Source organism: Eleginops maclovinus, chromosome 20, assembly GCF_036324505.1.
Source record: "Eleginops maclovinus isolate JMC-PN-2008 ecotype Puerto Natales chromosome 20, JC_Emac_rtc_rv5, whole genome shotgun sequence".
Lineage (NCBI taxonomy): Eukaryota > Metazoa > Chordata > Actinopteri > Perciformes > Eleginopidae > Eleginops > Eleginops maclovinus.
Window position 1 is genome coordinate 16,969,026 of NC_086368.1, and position 18,881 is coordinate 16,987,906.

Consider the following 18,881-nt stretch of genomic DNA (forward strand, 5'->3'; position numbering starts at 1 on the left):
TTTGCAGCATCAATGAGTGAGCGGTAGAGGCGGTGTGTTTAGTATGTAACTCCATGCGTCATTCTCCCTCTACTCATATATACAATACAATATTATCTATCTGCTATCTGAGGCTAAAAACAACATCCGGTAATACTACCGGAATTGGACAAATATAGTCCGTCCAGAAACAGTGAATTATCTTTTAATGTCCCGTTTCAATATATTGATTATTTCTAACAATCCCTCTTTACACACCTTTTAAGGTGTCTAAACTATAATAATCAATATGTTCTTCATTTGAATATTGCATAATACATCATTTTATACTTAACATTTACACATGATCATACAATCCTTTATTATTGAATACTTGTGGTTGAAATCCTGGAATGGCACCCAGAAAAATAGCAGCAATTTCCTAAATGCGTAAAATCTTCAATTCCCTCCTTTCACATTTTCTAATGAAGTAAACAAATCATTTTCGATTCTAGTCCTGTGTAAACTCACTTATTCCATATGATCATGTAAAAAATAAATGAACTGTGTGTAAATCATAACAGAAATTAAGTGATTAATCATATACTAGGAGTAATTTATAGAGCATTTCATTTATATAATAATAAGAAATTATAAGGCACTTCTTTTAGACAAACTTATCTTCCTCATGGTCTGAATAAGGGACTGGATCATCTTGCTCTTCAATTAACAAATGTAACTGTTTTCTCAAGAGAAATTGACCTTGATTTTGCTCACTAGAGAGGACCGTGGTGATCAATCGGTTCGCTAAAGTGCGAATACATGGAATGCAACAACATCCACATAGTACCAAGATTGTAGCCATTCCTGCAATGGATAGCATTGCACTCATTATCGGAGTCTAATATTTACCGAACATTCTTTCTAACGTTCCTACGAAGGGGTCCTCTACTCCACTATTGTCTGCTTGCTCGATGATCAGGGCGGTAAGTCCTTTTATCGCTCTGGTTACTCCATCTGGGGAGGTGTTATTTGGGATAAAAATACAGCACAAGATTCCAAATAGTCTGCAAACACCCCCGTTATTAGCCAAAAACGTGTCTAAGGCCACCCTATTTTGCCAGGCCATCAGACTGGTTCTGTCCAACTGTTCGTGCAGCCCTTTTACTGCATCACGAGTGTAATTTATGAATCTCTGCTGGTTATAGCAAATGTAATTAATCCATTTCCACGTTCTTCTTTGTTGTAGGCCAGAGAAATATCGATTCTTGCTTTAAACTCATCTGGATCTCCCCGGGGCACCCCAATATAGTCAAAATAAACTGAGGAAATAAAACTCCCTCCTGAAATTGACCTTTTCATTCTGCGAGTCTTGGGGTGCTGTGCAAGCTTTGTTAGCTGTCTGGCTGTCATTGGTACTGCATAGAAAGGCATCACTAACCGCACCAGTGCACATGTTCCAGGCCAGTCATGTGGAAGGACCGGACACAAAGTTTTAGTACCACAGTACCACCAAACATCTGCCCTGGGGTATTGCATGTTAGCAACAGCAATTCCTGAAAGAAGGCCCTGGCTGGTTACTGCTGTTGTGGAATTTCACCATATTAGTGCCTTTCGTGTGTTTCTTCACAATACAATCATAAAGTCCCTCATAGGGAGTGAAAACAGATGGAATGTCGTTTTCTTTTATGATGGGGTACATTAATGCAATATCAGTACAGCCTGCTGGGGATTTTTGTTCATAGAGTCTATACATGCACAATTGTCCTCTTGGGTCGTTGTAAGCATTTAGAGGGAAAGGCACAGTACCGAGATTGCAGCAGCACATGCCATACAGTCTGACATCCCACTTTGTTCTACCGAATACACAACCCAATCTAACCATGCATTAGTGTCTTCATACCCTGTTTCCACCGCTATAACCTTCTGCACAGTCGATGTACTCAAATATGTCACCAGTCTATTATTATCCTGTGAATAAGCCTGCGCTGTTCCTGTATTAGGGACTGCAATCAGGGAAGAATTCGAATCTGCTGGTTCTTCGGGGGTAAGATCAGGGACTACCTTCGCTTGGGGTTCGGCTATTTTTACCAAAACCGAACCCACAGGATCTTTTCCAGGAACCTCAACTCCTAATATTAGATGAAATGAAGTTGTTTCTCCCCTTGCTTTGAATAGATGAGTGAGTGTGTATTTAAAGGAGATTATTATAGGATTACGTGGTTGTTGTCCCCATGATAGTGCCCTTTAGCTAAGGATATCTGAGTCTGAAACGTCCCGTTTCCCTGTACGTGGAGAAGTGGCATCCCCTTCAGCCCTAGAATTCCAGTACACTATGTCCCATTGGGGGCACCAGGTGTTATCAACTGGTGTTCCCCAGGGGAAAATACAACTGTACACATCATGTCCTGTCCAGTCTAGCGGACCTTTTCCACAATTCACCACGTCGCATATACTCCCTACCAAATCAAAAAGAAACCAGTGAGCATAATTAACTGTGATGATTTATCTTTAGACCCTAGAGGACCCCAATTTTGCTTTGGCTTAATCAATCGTTGTGAACCTATTTTACACATATTCATGATGATAACCGGATTTAGACAATGAGATGTAAAACAACGTAATAGAAATAATAAAAGTAAGATGTCAAAAATACTGTAAATAAAAACAACAAAAAAGAAAAGTATAAAATAGTGGCTTCTACTTTATGGTAACCTCTGAACTCCAGAGGGAATTTTCTTTTTCAACAATTTCCAACAGTTAGTGTTTGCGACTTTTGTCTTAAATCTGCAAAATCAGTCCTAACTTCCAAAAGTTCTCTGGAAGGGGATGTTGTGGGAGCACAATGTGTAAGGTGGTACCAATTAGCTCCTGTTTTACCTTTAACCCGGAGCGCGTGCGAAGTTCGTTCAACAACTTCGCACGGTACCGACCACCTAGGATCTGCCCACTTTCGTTTGTGGACCTTGACCCTCACCCAATCACCTGTTCGAACAGGAGCCTCTTCTGGTGTCTCACATGGTCTCTCCTCAGATTTTTGAACCTGTGTAGACAAAACTGAAATGATATTCTCTGACATAATCATCCACCTCAATCTGTCTTAGGTCCAAAACTGGACCATATCCCCCTTAGGTCAAATGTGTCGTGGAGCTATTTACTGAAAAGTTAACATTAAGAATTGTGTAATTTTATGCATAATTCTTTAAACGCTCTAAAGCTTGTTTACATAATGACTTTCATCCAAATGTTTATGTAGTGTTGAATTAGTTCACCGGTCAAATTTACATGAGTTATAGCCCTGCAATTTTGATTAGATCATCTAATACCATTTCATGCTTTCACAGTACCAAACACACACTCTGTCATTTACACTTTTCTCTTATTTCATGTTTTCAGGAGATAACACTTTATTTTACTCAACTTTGTAACTGCAAGCTTTCTCTTCTTTTTATCCCAACCAGTTACATAATCAACATACTTCGACCACTTATTCAAACCATCCTCTGGATCGTTGAAACAACCATATGTTTGTTATCTGTTTCAAAACACTAAATAAGTAAATTATGAATGTTATGCTCATCATTTCCAACCCCCATCTAGTTATGCAACATTTGTTCCTGTCATTGAAAAGCCCTTATGGTCTATTGTAACTTCAAAATGTTATTGGCTTGTGCCATAATTACAAATTTTAAAATCCCTATTTAAAGTCAAAATGTAATAGTTAACAACTACTCTCATTTCTGGAGAAGGAAACACCGACTGTGTAGATAGAATAAGACCAAGTAAAACCATGATGGAGCCGGAATGAATTAATTTCCTGGCTGTTGTTCCTGAAAAGGTGTGGATGAAAAATACTTCTGGATCAGAATCAATTACCCAAGGCTTCCCTTCCTGCCAATCACATAACCTCTTTAGATGTATCAGCTTTCTCTTGTGCCAAACTCCATTCACCAACCCCATGTCAATCTCTGCCTGAATCGTGTGCAGAAATCCCTCCTTAAGCACCAGACAAAACTGCTTCTACCTGTTAGTGTTTAGAAGTTAGAGCTGGGAACATAAATTCAGAATTCCAACAATGTTGTCACATTTTTCCAAGGAACTTACTTCTATGAAACTATTGTTGTGTTTATCAACCTCCTTATACTCATTATCTCCAGCAGTCTGTAGTTGAGCCTTACCTTTTTTTTTTTTTTTTCCCCCACTATTTTATTCATCTTGCACCATGTATATCGAGTAGTTGGAGGAGCCTGGGATATAAGATTTACATTGCCAACCTATATCACTATTATCATTTACCAATCTATAAAGTCTTATGTAATAATAATTTGATCTTAAATTTAAAAAGCCAATTTAAATTCTTTAAATTTGTTCCACTTGTGTGTGTGTGTGTGTGTGTGTGAGAGTGAATGTGTTTGCACAAACTCACCCATTCGAGCTTCCCTTCCTGCCACCTCTGCTCTCTGGCTTGATGACCCCCGTCCTCCGCACATTCTGCCTATTGACCTGATCTGGTTATTGACAGTCCTTGACTTTTTGGACCTGCATTCCACATCAAGCTTCTGTCCTTGTACTGCTTTTCATTTCAGCATTAGTCTGCTAGGTCACCGTCTCTGGATGTCTTTCATGGGGGGGGGGCGGAATCCCGTTTTCATGTGTCTCATTGTCCATCAGAATCTGTGCTCTGAATCAACCCTTGTTGCTCTGGACCTCTGTGCTCTTATCAGGGGGACTGGTGATGAGTAGATCTCTGTCAGTCAGCATGATGCGTGTTTGTAGCTGACCCAGGTGGAGATGCAGACGGATGCAGTTCTAGACAAAGCCCTGCTTTTGCCTTCCATCTCTGTTGAATAGTGAGGAAGTCGATGTGGGGGATGGTCTTTCGCATTGCTCAGGAGGGTCGGGGCTCTGTCACCAGATTGCAGAGGGACAGTCAAGGTTGCAGCTCACTTTAACCTATGAATCTCAACACACTGGTTAAATAAATCCACTTAATTTTCACTTTTTCAACTAAACATGTCTTCTGTCTTGCGTATTAAATGCCATCTACTGTACTTGTAACTGGTGTACTGATGTATCAGGTATATATTTCACCAATAATCCTTTTCTGTTCATGTTTTGTTGTTTTCACCTGTTTTTGTATTCATTTGTCTTGGATGAGCTTTTATTTAGAAATTACGTGACCTCACTTCCTAGTGAGTTTGCGCCATTCCTGTCAGTCGCGCTCCCAGAGGAGAGGTAAGGTTATACAAGTGCCTTGTCAATAATTTGTTAAAATGGGATGAAATGCTAGACAGAGTCGCAGTTTTTTTGTTCTAACAGTTCACAAATGATGTCCTTTACTTTCATGTTATATATTAGAGTGTCGCGGAGGCGGCGGCATCAGACTCGGAGGCCGATAACATCCCTGAAAATGTCGGGCAAGATTCGGGGAGTGAAGGGAGAGCTTCACCGACAGCGGTAGCTCCGATCTTGGGTGGCGGGAAACCTGGCCCTGTGGATTTAAGCCAAGACCCAGCAGAGGGACCGAGGCAGCCTCAGCTGAAGTCCTACCCGTGTCGGGCATTTTGCTCCCAGCTAACTTTAAGAAGTTTTTGCCAGTCTTGGTTTAAACAATACGCGTGGCTGGAATACTCGGTGTCAGTTGATGCTGCTTTCTGTTTTGCCTGTCGGCATTTTCCCCACCATGCTCGGACATCTGGTCACTCAGAAAAGAGCTTCACCCACGCTGGCTTCAGAAACTGGAGGAAAGGAGGTGAGAAACTAACAAAACACCATGCAAGTGTTTCTCATAAACTAGCAATGGAAGGCTGGTGTGAGTTTAAGGCAAGGATGAAAAATGGTTCAAGGATTATGACTAAGCTTGATGCTGGACATGAGAAAACAGTACAAGAAAACAGGCAGTACATGAGAGCAGTCATAGAATCACTGCGGTTTACTGCTTGTCAAACAATTGCACAGAGAGGGCACAGGGAAGATCAGCAGTCCACAAACAGAGGTAATTTTATTGAACTGTTAAATCTGCTGGGAAAGTTTGACACCATTGTCTCAAAGAAATTGTCCAGTGGACCTGGGAATGCCAAATATATGCATCATGATATCCAGGATGAGCTGATTGATGTTATGGCCAGCATGGTGAGGGAACAAGTGAGCAACGAGGTTAAGCTGGGAGAGCATTTTGCTTTAATGGTGGATGAAACAAAGGATGTGAGCAAAAAAGAGCAGATATCTGTTGCTCTGCGATATCTAAACAATGATATGATTCATGAAGAGTTTCTGGACTTTATTTCTGCAGAGGGCCTGGATGCAGAGTCTTTACACAAATCAGTTAAACAAACACTGGCTAAGTGTAGCATAGACAAACATGCATGCATTGCACAGTGCTATGATGGGGCCTCTGTCATGTCCGGGTGCAACAATGGTGTCCAGGAAAGGTTTCGCCAAGAAGTGCCACATGCGCTTTACATCCATTGCTATGCACACAGATTAAACTTGGTTTTAGTTGACTGTGTACATAATGTGAAACCAGTTGCAGAATGCTTTGCAACGGTCAAGATGTTGTACAACTTCTTTTCTGGGACAGTGACTCACAAGGTGTTCATGGAGAAGCAACAAGAACTTGAGCCCACCAAACGCACAGTGGAATTGAAAAGACTATCAGATACCAGGTGGGCCTGCCAATATTCTACACTGTGGGCAATAAAAAGAACTCTCCCTGCTCTCTTAGCAACTCTTGTGGATGTGAGCAACCAGACGAATGCTCATAGAGCTACTGAAGCAAGATCACTGATTGGACTGATTGATGCACAATTTGTTGTGCACATCTGTATGCTGGAGAGCATATTCAAGCTCACAAAGAACTTATCTGATCATCTACAGACCAAAGATTTGGAGCTGGCATCTGCCATTGATCTGGTCTTTGCAGTTGTTGATACCCTCAATGACAAACGCAATGCTGAAACATGGACTGAAATCTGGGAGTGTGCTAGTGATATGTGTGAGACAGTTGGCATTGACATGCAGCGCCCACAGGTAAGGAGAAAAAAAACAGCCCCACCACCTGCAGGACTTTGTGGTGAACAGCCAAACAGGATCAAAAGAGCCGCTGGAAACCTCAGAAGACTATCAGAACCACTGCTATTTCCCTGTAATCAATCGATTAATCAGTGAATTGGACAGGCGGTTTTCCTCTGACAGCTGTCACGTTCTAAAAGGAGCAACAGCTCTTAACCCAAAACACGAGACATTCTTGGACAAAGATACTCTTTTGCCCATGGCTGAACATTATGGCGTATTGATTGAAAACCTCTCAGCAGAACTTCACCAGTTAAAAAGACTGATTGAGAGGAAAAACCAAAGGGGGGACGTTGTCAGCACCACCCATGATGTGCTGGTGCTTTTGAGGCCATACAAGGATGCATTCGTTGACCTGTTCAAGCTTGTCTGTATCTCTATGACACTGCCTGTCACATCAGCTTCATGTGAGAGGAGCTTCTCCTGCTTAAGGCGTTTGAAAACCTACCTGAGGAACAAAAGCGGAGATGCTCGTACCAGCAATCTGGGTGTCCTGGCAATTAGTTCAAGCAGGGCCAAAGCACTTGATGTCGAGGCAGTGATTAACCGCTTTGCAGCCAATCACAACAACAGGCGGATCGTTCTGTTGTGAGTGACCAGTGAGTACACAATTCTTTTTTGACAGATTTTAATTATGCTACCGGTACTTATTGTTTGCCTCATATTATGTCAACTGTAAGTGTAGTATTTAGCCTGTGTGTCTGTCTGTGTGGTTGTTTAAGCAGTTTCAGTGGGGTCCAGATGAGGAGGAGAGAGGAGTTGAGAGCAGAAGAGAGGAAGACAGCAGTGGAGAGTGAAGGAGAGGAGAACAGAGGAGGAGGAGAGAAGAAGAGAGGAAGACAGCAGTAGAGAGTGAAGGAGAGGAGAACAGAGGAGTTGAGAGAAGAAGACAGAAGTGGAGAGTGAAGGTTTTGGTTTTTAAAGTCCCTTTATTGCACCATAGCAAAAGAGACAACAGCTCACCATCACATCTTCATTCAAGAGCAACAAAAACCACACAAAAACAAAAAAATAAAATACAAGCAAACCTGTCAACCAGACACAGAACGTGTTTCTCCAATCAGAAACGTACATTGAGCTCTCCGTCCCCCCCCCACAGAGCACAAAACCCCCCCAACAGCCCATACATGACCGAAACCATGCACATTGTCCATCATCCGATAATACGCATGTTCCACCCTCAGTCTGGCCTTCAGCAGACCCTTCAGGACCAGCACTGGCTCCACACTGCCAACACTCTGGGCCTGGTTCCTGCGAGTCAGCCAGATGGCCAACTTAGCAACGCCAGATACAAAGTTCACCAATGAGTGTACATCCTTCTTTTTTGCACAGTACTTCGGGCCAAAAATAAACAAATCAAAAGCAAAAATCTCCCCTAGACCCCGAAACCACCTTTCTAACAGCTCAAACAGAGCAGACAAACGAGGACACTGAATAAATAAGTGTTCAAGGGTCTCGTTCTGAGAACAGAAGATGCACTCCTCCCCCAACTCTGGATCCAGGTGCGCTCTGTATCTGTTCGTAGCTATTGCTCCATGTACAATCCTCCACTGGAGGTCTGCTGTCCGTTTTTCAACGGGCAGCTTGTACAGAGACCGCCAGCTGCCCTTCGGGGAAACATCTGGACCAAAAAAACCAGTCCACCTCGACTCCTTCATCCCTGCCAAAGAGCGCAGGCTCAGAACCTTGCAGCAGATCTGATATATTGCCTTCTTCCCTGCGTCCTGTAACTTCTCCAGGTGCGGGGTTGTGAGCGACAGCAGCTGACCACCTCCCTCCTGCCACTCCCCCACAACTGGGGTGACAGACAGAGAGGGGAAACTATACTCCTCCCCTTCGGTCCACTGGTCACACACATTGTGGTCTTGTGCAAAAACCCTCAGGGGTTGTGGCAGGGCAGCACAGACTTCCTCCACCACTCTGTTGATGACCCTGATGGAGGTGATGTTGCTTCTCTGTCTCAAGATATCCACCGATGTTGCCGTCATCTTCATCAGATGGCCCAGTTTGGTGCAGCCAGCCTCTCTAAAATAGGCTCGCAGGCTGGCAGACTGCAGTGTTTGAGTCTGTATAAGAGTATTAAAAAACAAAGGTTCCTCAAACAGCCACATGCCCGGAGTCTCATTTTTGGTACGTGTGGCCTTAAAAATCTGCCATGCCTGTAATACCGAACTATAAAAAGGTGTCAGTCCAGTTAAGTCCACATCCTCAGGTTTTAAAAGGAAAAGCTGTTTTTCGTAGCCCAATCGCCCGGCTCTCTTCAGCAGCAAACGAGCTGTATCAAACCAGCTTGGGCCACAATTGTACAGCAGTCTTTGTGCAGTCTGGAGTCTAAAAGAGGCTATTTTTGCCTGGATATTGATGAGTCCCTGCCCCCCTTCAGCCACAGGCAGGTAGAGGGCTGCTGCTCGGATCCAGTGCCGGCCAGACCAGAAGAAGTCCAGGATGACTCGCTGAATGTCCTCCATCAGGCCTCTCGGTGGTGTCAGAGCAATAAGTCTATGCCAAAGAGTCGAGGCGACCAAGTTATTTGCAACCAAAACTCTTCCCCTATATGACAACTGGGGTAGCAACCATTTCCATTTAGACAACCGAGCGCACACTTTCTCCTTAACTCCCTCCCAGTTCTTGTTCTGAAACCCCTCAGTGCCCAAAAATACTCCCAACACCTTCAGGCCCTCCTTCCCCCACTCAAGACCTCCAGGCAGACTGGGCACTGTCTGATCTCTCCACTGTCCCACCAACAAAGCCTCACTCTTTGCCCAGTTCACCCGAGCAGATGAGGCCTTTTCGTACAGGGACAGGGTATCCTGCAAACATTTAATATCCCCCTGGCTGGAGACAAAAATATTAACATCATCTGCGTAAGCAGAAACGGTAAGTGGACGATCAAGATCAGAGGACCCAGGCAGTGAGAGACCACTGAGCCGACCTCTCAACATGCACAGCAAGGGCTCAATAGCTAGGGTATATAGTTGACCGGAGAGAGGACAACCCTGTCTTATCCCTTGCTGCACAGGGATTGGCCGACTCAGCCCTGCCCCCATTTTCACCATACATTGAGCACCATTATACAATAAACCAATCCAGGCCAGAAAACCATCACCAATGCCAAAAGCCCTGAGTGCAGAAAATAAATAACAGTGATCCACCCTATCAAAGGCTTTCTCCTGGTCCAAAGCAACAATACCAAAATTCACATTCTGGGATCTGCACACATCAATAACATCACGAATTAGGAAAATGTTGTCCATAATTTTCCTGTCAGGAACACAATAGCTTTGGTCTGTCTGTACAAGTATTCCCAGGATGTCCTTGAGTCTGTTCGATAAGGCTCTGGAAAGCACATTATAGTCCGTGCAGAGGAGAGCAACCGGCCTCCAGTTTTTAAGTAAGGCCAGGTCTCCTTTCTTGGGAAGCAGGGAAAGCACAGCTCGCTGACAGGAGACAGGAAGAGATCCTGTTCTAAAACACTCCAATAAAACACTGTGCAAATCAGGTCCAAGAGTATTCCAGAACCGCTGGTAAAAGTCAGTGGAGAGACCATCAATTCCCGGTGCCCGTCCTGATGCCATCTGATTAACAGCGACTGTCAACTCCTCCAGGGTCAGCTCAGAGTCCAGAGCAGCTTTCTCACCCGGGATGAGCTGAGGAAGCCCCTCCAGGAGCTCCTCGCGGCACTCCATGCCGCACTGTTCTGCCCCAAAGAGGTCAGCGTAGAAACTCACTGCATGGGTCCTCATCTCCCCCGGACTGGTGGTCACTCTGCCTCCAGGAAGCTTAAGGCAGGTCATCTGTTTCCTCTGTGCCACCGATCTCTCCAGATTAAAAAAGAAAGAGCTTGGGCCATCCATGTCCTTTAGCTGGAGGAAACGAGACCTAACAAGAGCTCCCTTTACTCTCTCCTGCAGGAATAAGCTCAACTCCAATCTCTTCTCCTGCAGCAGATGACCCGTGGTGGGATCCGAATGTCTATGTAACCCCTCTTCAATGTTCCTAATACTTATTTCAAGCTCCTGAACTGCTGCCTTTATATTAGCAGTCGAGTGGGAGGTATACTGCTGGCAAAAAACGTGAATTTGGGCCTTCCCAACTTCCCACCACAGCTTCAAAGAAACAAAATCCGCTTTCCTGGTTTTCCACTGCTGCCAAAAACGCTCAAAACTTTGACAGAAAGTACGGTCCTGCAGAAGTCTGTTGTTAAAAGACCAGTAGGACTTAACCCTTTCGCCTGGTGAAAGGATCAAATCTATACTGACAAAGTGGTGATCAGTGAAACCAACTGGACTTATATTGCTGTGGACTAATCTGGAGCTGAGACTTTTGGAGATGTAAATCCTATCCAGTCTAGCTGCACTCACCCTGCCATTGCCGACCCTCACCCATGTGTATTGTCTGGTTAGTGGATGTTTGACCCTCCATGTGTCTAACAGATCCAGGTGTGTGATGATGCTGTGAAGGCTCTGAGATGACTGTGGGTGAGGTTCTTCACTTGTCCTGTCTACAGTGAAGTCTAGCGTGCAGTTGAAATCCCCACCAATGATAAATTGATCCTGATGGTACTTTCTTACCTCGTTTTTTAGCAGGGTGAAAAAAACCACTCTATCTGTGCCTTGATTTGGAGCATATATGTTTACAAAGCAGACCACAGAGCCCTCTATTTCTGCCCTTACAATCAACAGCCTGCCCTTCACCACTTCAGTAGATGATAGTACAGTTACATCGACATTTTTCCTAAGCAGAACAGCTACCCCTGCACTAAGGTTGGTGCCATGGCTAAAGGTGCACGAACCATCCCACCATAAACCCCAATCTGTCTCGTCTGCTGGATTAGTATGTGTCTCTTGCAAAAACAACACATCAACCCTTTTTTGAGTAGCGACTTCAGAAATTAATGCCCTTTTTTGTCTGTCTCTCCCACCATTGATGTTCAAAGATCCTATCTTGAGGCTCCCCATAGAGGTCAGAGAAAAAGAAACGGATAAGATGAACAAAACAGAAAACAATTGAAAAGAGAAAACCACCGTGTGATACATGATCATTTGACTTTTTAATCTTTTTAGCAGTTTTGCCTTTTTTTGCTTTCCTCAAAGTTGTGATATGCTTTTTGAGGCGAAAACGTTTCTTCTCATCCAAGAGGTCAAAACCGACCAGTCTTTGCAGAACGCCAACAGATCTGATAAACTTTTCAGTATCACCGAAGTAGTCATTTAATCTAACAGACTTTTTAAATGTTACATCCAGAAATTGATTTATTTCCTCTAAAGAATAGAGATCTGTGTTCCTGATCGAAGTTTCACCTATGGATACTGTATCTGACTCAGAGTCATACTCCATGTCCTCTCCTTCACAGGATGCCTGACTATTTAACATACCCTGTTCTTCATTGGTGTTTACAGTGGGATCTGTGCCTACAAAACTTGTGGAAGCTGCTTCAGTGCCTGCAGACTGTGAACTGCTCAGGTTCTCTGCAGTCACAGAAGCCTGTTGCTTGTCAGGCCGACTCTGTTCCTCCCTATCCAAGTGATCCTCCTCAGAAAGTGAACCAGTGGCACCGGCTTCCACACCCTCCGCACCGGGATCCGCATCCGCGCCCGCGGCGCCAGCACCGGACCCGCCAGCAGCGGACCCAGCACCGGACCCGCCGGCCGCGGACCCAGCACCGGACCCGCCAGCCGCGGACCCAGCACCGTGTTTCATTTATGTTCTGCCTCTACCGGACTATACATAATGGACGATTAAAGCAGTCTTGCTTACTTGAACTTTATTACATCCAGGCATCCACTCTCTGCCTTGTACATTACTGAACTGGTCCGCGAGTGCGGTGTCACATAGAAATCTGTCCCCCGTACAACTGTACTTAATTAAACAATCCTATTGTTACATCTTTCTTTTTCTTTTTTAAAGTTAGTCTCTTTCCTAAGGTATCAGTTCAAAACATCATTTTCATTTCTTTTTTTTTTTTTCATTGTCCATACTCCAATCACTGAACATAGTCCGTCAGGTAGTGTGGCATGACAACTTGTCGACCTGACCTGGTGAACTTGTCTTGGTTCTGTACTGGGCCATCTGGCCGTACGGCCGCCTCAGTCACTGTTGGTGTGGGTGCGTTTCGTGTTGGTGTGAGCACGGTGTGATTATGTCTGAGGTGACGACGATTTCGTCTCACAACCCCTCCTGACTCTAACTGCACCTCATATGATCTATGGCTCACCTGCTGGACCACTCTCGCTGGTCTCCAGCTCCTGTGTGTGTCACCTGGCTGTACTCTCACACTGTCCCCTCTTTTCAGAGCGTCCATGTCTTTTGCTGTGCGGTTGTAGTACTTTTCCTGTCTCTGTCTGTTGTGTTTCAGTCCCTGTTCGTTGTGTGTTACCTCTGGCTTCAGCAGAGTGTCCTTTGTGGGAAGCAGGGTCCTGGTCCTCCTGCTCAGGAGTCTCTGTGCCGGGCTTGTGTTGAGGCCCTGGCTCGGTGTGTTGCGATGATCTAACATGGCCAAATACGGATCCTGTCTTGCTGCTGCAGCCTTCAGCATCAGGTGCTTGGCTGTCTTTACCGCTGACTCCGCCTTCCCATTACTCTGCGGGTATCCTGGCGACGATGTCCTGTGTTCAAAGCCCCACTTCTGGCTGAAGTGCTGAAACTCTAGAGAGGCATACTGGGGTCCGTTATCCGAGATAACAGTGTCAGGAATCCCTTGTCGTGCAAAGTGGGCCTTGAGTTTTCTGATCACTGTATTGCTCTTAGTGTCAGGTAGATAATCAACCTCCCAAAAGTTTGAATAATAATCTACTGTTATCAGATAGTCTTTATTGTGAAAGGAGAAAAGGTCTGTTCCCACCTCGGCCCAGGGTCTGTTGGCCATGGAATGTGGGTGTAGTGTCTCTCTTTGTTGCTTTGGGTCCACTGACCTACATATGTCACATTTGGAGATGAAGGTCTTGATCTCCTCATTCATTCCAAGCCAGTAAACACACTCCCTCGCTCGCCTCAGACATCCTTCTACTCCCAGGTGAGAGGAGTGGATCCTGTGAGTGAGGTCCACCCTGAGTGCGTCAGGTATCACAGCTCTGTCACCTCGGAACACTATGCCGTCCTGGAAACTCAGTTCATCTTGGAAAGTGTGGTAGTGTCTGATGTCACTTGGTAAGTCATTTTTTCTCTTGGGCCACCCTGACAGTATTCTATTTGCTACACTCTGTAACTTCATGTCATCTTTCGTTGCAGCCCTGATGGCGCTCAGCCTCTCTGCTGAAATGGGTAGGTAGCTGACCATGTTCACAGTCTCTATATCTTTCTCACTCTCTCCCTTAGTGCTCTCCGGTAAGTACGCTCTACTCAGTGTGTCTGCTAGTAGCATATCCTTGCCTGGAACATATGTTACATTAATATCATACTGCTGCAGTCTGAGTAGCATTCTCTGCAGTCTCTTAGGTGCACTAAGTAATGGCTTCCTGTGTATATTCTCAAGGGGCTTGTGGTCGCTTTGTACTGTGACTTCCCTGCCATAAGTATACTGATGGAACTTTTCCATCCCAAATACTATTGCTAAACATTCTTTTTCTATTTGGGCATAGCCCTTTTCAGTTGGTGTAAGTGCTCTACTACCAAATGCTACCGGTTTACCTTTCTGTGTCAGGGCGGCCCCAAGTCCTGTGTCTGATGCATCACATTGAAGTGTCAGCTCCTCTTCCTTGTTGTAGTACTGTAGGACTGGTGCTTTAGCGATTTTTTCTTTCAGTCTTTGAAACGCCCCTTCTTGGATGTCTGTCCATTCCCACATGTTTTCCTTGCGTGTGAGTTGTCTCAGAATCTCACAGTCATCTGAAAGGTGGTTATAGAACTTAGAAAGATAGTTGACCATCCCAACTAGTCTCTGTACCCCTTTCACGTCGGTTGGCTGTGGCATTTCTCTGATTGCCCGTACCTTGTCTGGGTCAATCCTCAGTCCCTCGGCCGTCAGCAGATGACCAATGTAGGGTACCTCTTTTTGTCTGAGCTTGAATTTGTCAGCGTTCAGCTTGATGTTGCGCTCTCTGCACCTGATTAGAAAACGTCTGACTTTCTCATCGTGGTCCTTTTCTGCCTCCTCTTGTGTTTTTCCTTCCCCTGTGATCAACACATCATCTGCTATGATGTAGATTCCTGGGAGACCCTCCAGGGCCTGCATGAGCTTTCTTTGGAACACTTCTGGTGCTGGACTTATTCCCATTGGCATCCTTAACCAACGGAAGCGACCGAATGGGGTGGCGAATGTGGTAAGGTAGCTCGACTTCTCTTCTAGTTTGACGTGCCAGAAGCCTTGCTTCACATCGCAGACTGTGAAAACTTTTGCCTTTGACATTTCCGGCAGGATGTCATCTAAAGTTGGGAGTGGATAGTGACTTCTTTTAAGTGCTCGATTCAGAGGTTTTGGGTCTATACAGATCCTCAGTTTCCCATTAGGTTTTCTCACCGTTACCATGCTACTGATCCAGTCAGTGCTGCGTTCCACTGGTGTGATTATGTGTCTTCTCTCTAAATCTTTGAGTTCCTCTTGTAGAGGTGTCATCATAGCCACGGGCACTCTTCGCTTTGGCAGTTTCACTGGCGGTACTCTGTCATTTATCTCTATTCTATATTCACCTTCCATGCAGCCAACTCCGGTGAAAACATCCTCAAACTCCTCTTTGATTTTGTCCATGGTCATGTGTTTGCCACCTGCTGCCTTCGTCACTGGGCTCAGCTCTTTCGTCACTATGCTGTCTATAGCCAGAATGTTCTCGTACTGTATCTTTATCAACTTCATTGCCTCGCTGGCTTTTCTGCCCAGTAGAGGGATTCTGCTACTCTGGTCAACCACTTGAAACTCCAGTCTGTACAGCTTGTTATTTCTGGGGTTTCTGACCTTAACCTTACATGTACCCAGAGGAGTCAACTTGGTCTTGTTATACATCACTAAGACTTTCTCAGTGTGCTCTAACTTTGTGTCTGGGTTTAGTAGATCAATGGGGATGATATTACAGGTGGCCCCACAGTCTATCTGGAAGTTAACTAACTTTTCACCCATCTTCATTCTCGCAAAGAGCTGCTGGCTCTGACTGTGGCTGTCTTTAACCTGGTTTACATGTTCAACCTCTCCATTTACTTCAGTTATACAGTTGACATCCTCATAAGAGTCACTGTCACTGGTCTGCTCTGTAACTGTATGCACTTTCTTAGTTTTCCAACTGCTCTCTTGTCTAGATCTGCACTGAAACTGCAAAATGGTTTTCCTTTCCACACTTTTTACACTTTTTTCCGAAAGCTGGGCATTTTTTCTTATTCTTCTCGTGTGTTCTTCCACAAAACTTGCACAGTATCTCATTGTCTTTTTGTCTTTCTTCTGCTTGTTTCAGTGCATGTACTTCCTCCACTGTCCGTCCTTGAAGGGTTTTGCTATTCTCCCTTGACAGCTCTGAAGCTCTACATATGTGCAGGCATTTATCAAGAGTCAGATTATCTTCCCTAAGTAATCTCTCCCTCAGTGCTGAGCTATTTGTGCCACACACAAGTCGATCTCTTATCAATGAATCTCTAATGTCCCCAAAACTGCAAGTACTAGCAAGCACTCTCAAGGCTGTTACATAGCTGTCTACGTTTTCATCTAATCCTTGGTTTCTCACGAAGAATCTGTATCTTTCCACAGTCTCGTTTACCTTGGGGTTGCAGTATTCCTCAAACTGCTTGATCACTGAAGTCAATGTGGTCTTTGCTGAAGCGCTAGCACTGGTTGGCAAAGTTGTCTTAAGTTCTCTGCCTTTTTCTCCGACGAGGTAATTGAATAGCTTGACTTTCATGGTCTCGTCGGCATCTGGAATGGTAAGGTCTGCATACAGTGTGAACTCCTCTTTCCAACTTTTCCATGTCTTCGCCAAATTGCTGGAGTCCAAATCCAAATTTCCCGGAGGTTTTAGCCCTTCCATTGCTGTCAGCTAGCACTAGCCGTCTTTTGGCGCGATCGCAGGTAGCTGTGCTGCCGTCTTCCGTCAGGCTAGCGTGCTGGCTAGTTCAAACTTTCACTTTTCCAAGTTAATGCTTACGATTTTTCCAACGTGCATCCCACCGCTGCCACCATGTTTCATTTATGTTCTGCCTCTACCGGACTATACATAATGGACGATTAAAGCAGTCTTGCTTACTTGAACTTTATTACATCCAGGCATCCACTCTCTGCCTTGTACATTACTGAACTGGTCCGCGAGTGCGGTGTCACATAGAAATCTGTCCCCCGTACAACTGTACTTAATTAAACAATCCTATTGTTACACACCGGACCCGCCGGCCGCGGGCCCCGCCGCGGACCCAACTCCGGAGCCGCCAGCCGCGGACCCGACCGCGGACTCAGCGGAGCCGCCCGCCGCGTCAGCGGAGTGAGCCGCCCCCTGCTGTCTATGCGGACACGTAAAGCGTTTGTGTCCCACATCTCCACACTCAAAACACTTGAACTGTCCCGAGCTGGCGTACACCATATAGAACCCGTCACCGTGCTTCACTCTGAACGACATGTCCAGTGTTTGTGTCGGCGAGTCCAAGAACATGAACACCTGCCGCCTCAGGGACAGTACGTGCTTCAGTTTGGGATCCTTACATCCCAAACTCACCATTTTAAATCCACTGGCAAACTTGCCAAACCTACGAAGCTCGCTCTCTAACAACTCGTTCGGTATGAACGGCGGAACACCGGACACGGTGATCCGCGTGGAGGGAACTGACAGCGGGAGACCTGCACGAATAAGTCCCTGATAAACACTCCGCTCTCTACCAGCTGATACACACGGGGCTCCTCGTTCAGGAACACAACCACTGCTTTGTTCATTCTAGACGCAAACGATAACTTATCATGACCTACCTGCTCACCGACAGCCAACAGAACCTCCTCCACAGTAACGCTACTATCCGGCGGGACTATCCTTACTCCCTGCCGGATAGACGGAGGCGGCGTCTCGGGGGACGCCATTCCTCCCGAAAACTACCTGACACAACCACTGATCGCTCGGCCAACACAGTAAAAATATTAATAAAGCTTACCTGACCATGCACATAGAACAGACGGAGAAACCAGGGAAAACCCGAAAAAAGGACAGAAACCAATTCAAAACTCCGCGCCACTCACCCCACCACCGCTCGCTCACACTCACACTCACACCGGAAACGGAGAGGAGAGGAGAGGAGAAGAGAGGAAGACAGCAGTGGAGAGTGAAGGAGAGGAGAACAGAGGAGGAGGAGAGAAGAGAGGAAGACAGCAGTGGAGAGTGAAGGAGAGGAGAACAGAGGAGGAGAGAAGAGAGGAAGACAGCAGTGGAGAGTGAAGGAGAGGAGAACAGAGGAGGAGAGATAGTGAAGATGAGAGGAAGACAGAAGTGGAGAGTGAAGGAGAGGAGAACAGAGGAGGAGGAGAGAAGAAGAGAGGAAGACAGAAGTGGAGAGTGAAGGACAGGAGAACAGAGGAGTTGAGAGAAGAAGCGAAGAAGACAGCAGTGGAGAGTGAAGGAGAGGAGAACAGAGGAGTTGAGAGAAGAAGAGAGGAAGACAGAAGTGGAGAGTGAAGGAGAGGAGATCAGAGGAGTTGAGAGAAGAAGAGAGGAAGACAGCAGTGGAGAGTGAAGAAGAGGAGATCAGAGGAGTTGAGAGAAGAAGAGAGGAAGACAGAAGTGGAGAGTGAAGAAGAGGAGATCAGAGGTGAGACAAAAGATTCAGTGAGTTAAGAGACAGTGGTAAGACTGTGTTGCACTACACACTGCTAGAATTCTGTTCCACTAGTAAATCCACAGATGTTCTCTGTGGTGGCTATGATTTGAATTGTATTCTTGTGCTTGCTTGTTTGTTGATTC

At 45.4% G+C, this 18,881-nt stretch overlaps 2 protein-coding genes across 2 annotated transcripts; one reads left to right on the plus strand and one right to left on the minus strand.

Annotated features, from left to right (window-relative positions):
• The first annotated feature begins 5,757 nt into the window (after nt 1-5,757).
• Nucleotides 5,758-7,646, plus strand: LOC134882220 (zinc finger MYM-type protein 1-like). The gene is made up of 2 exons (XM_063909830.1): nt 5,758-6,987; nt 7,022-7,646. Exons 1-2 carry the CDS (start codon nt 5,758-5,760, stop codon nt 7,619-7,621), a joined length of 1,830 nt encoding a protein of 609 aa, XP_063765900.1. The 3' UTR covers nt 7,622-7,646.
• A 5,366-nt stretch (nt 7,647-13,012) lies between these two features.
• LOC134882221 (uncharacterized protein K02A2.6-like) lies at nt 13,013-16,084 on the minus strand. The gene has a single exon (XM_063909831.1). The coding sequence runs from the start codon at nt 16,082-16,084 to the stop codon at nt 13,013-13,015; it is 3,072 nt and encodes a 1,023-aa protein (XP_063765901.1).
• Between the last annotated feature and the right edge of the window lie 2,797 nt (nt 16,085-18,881).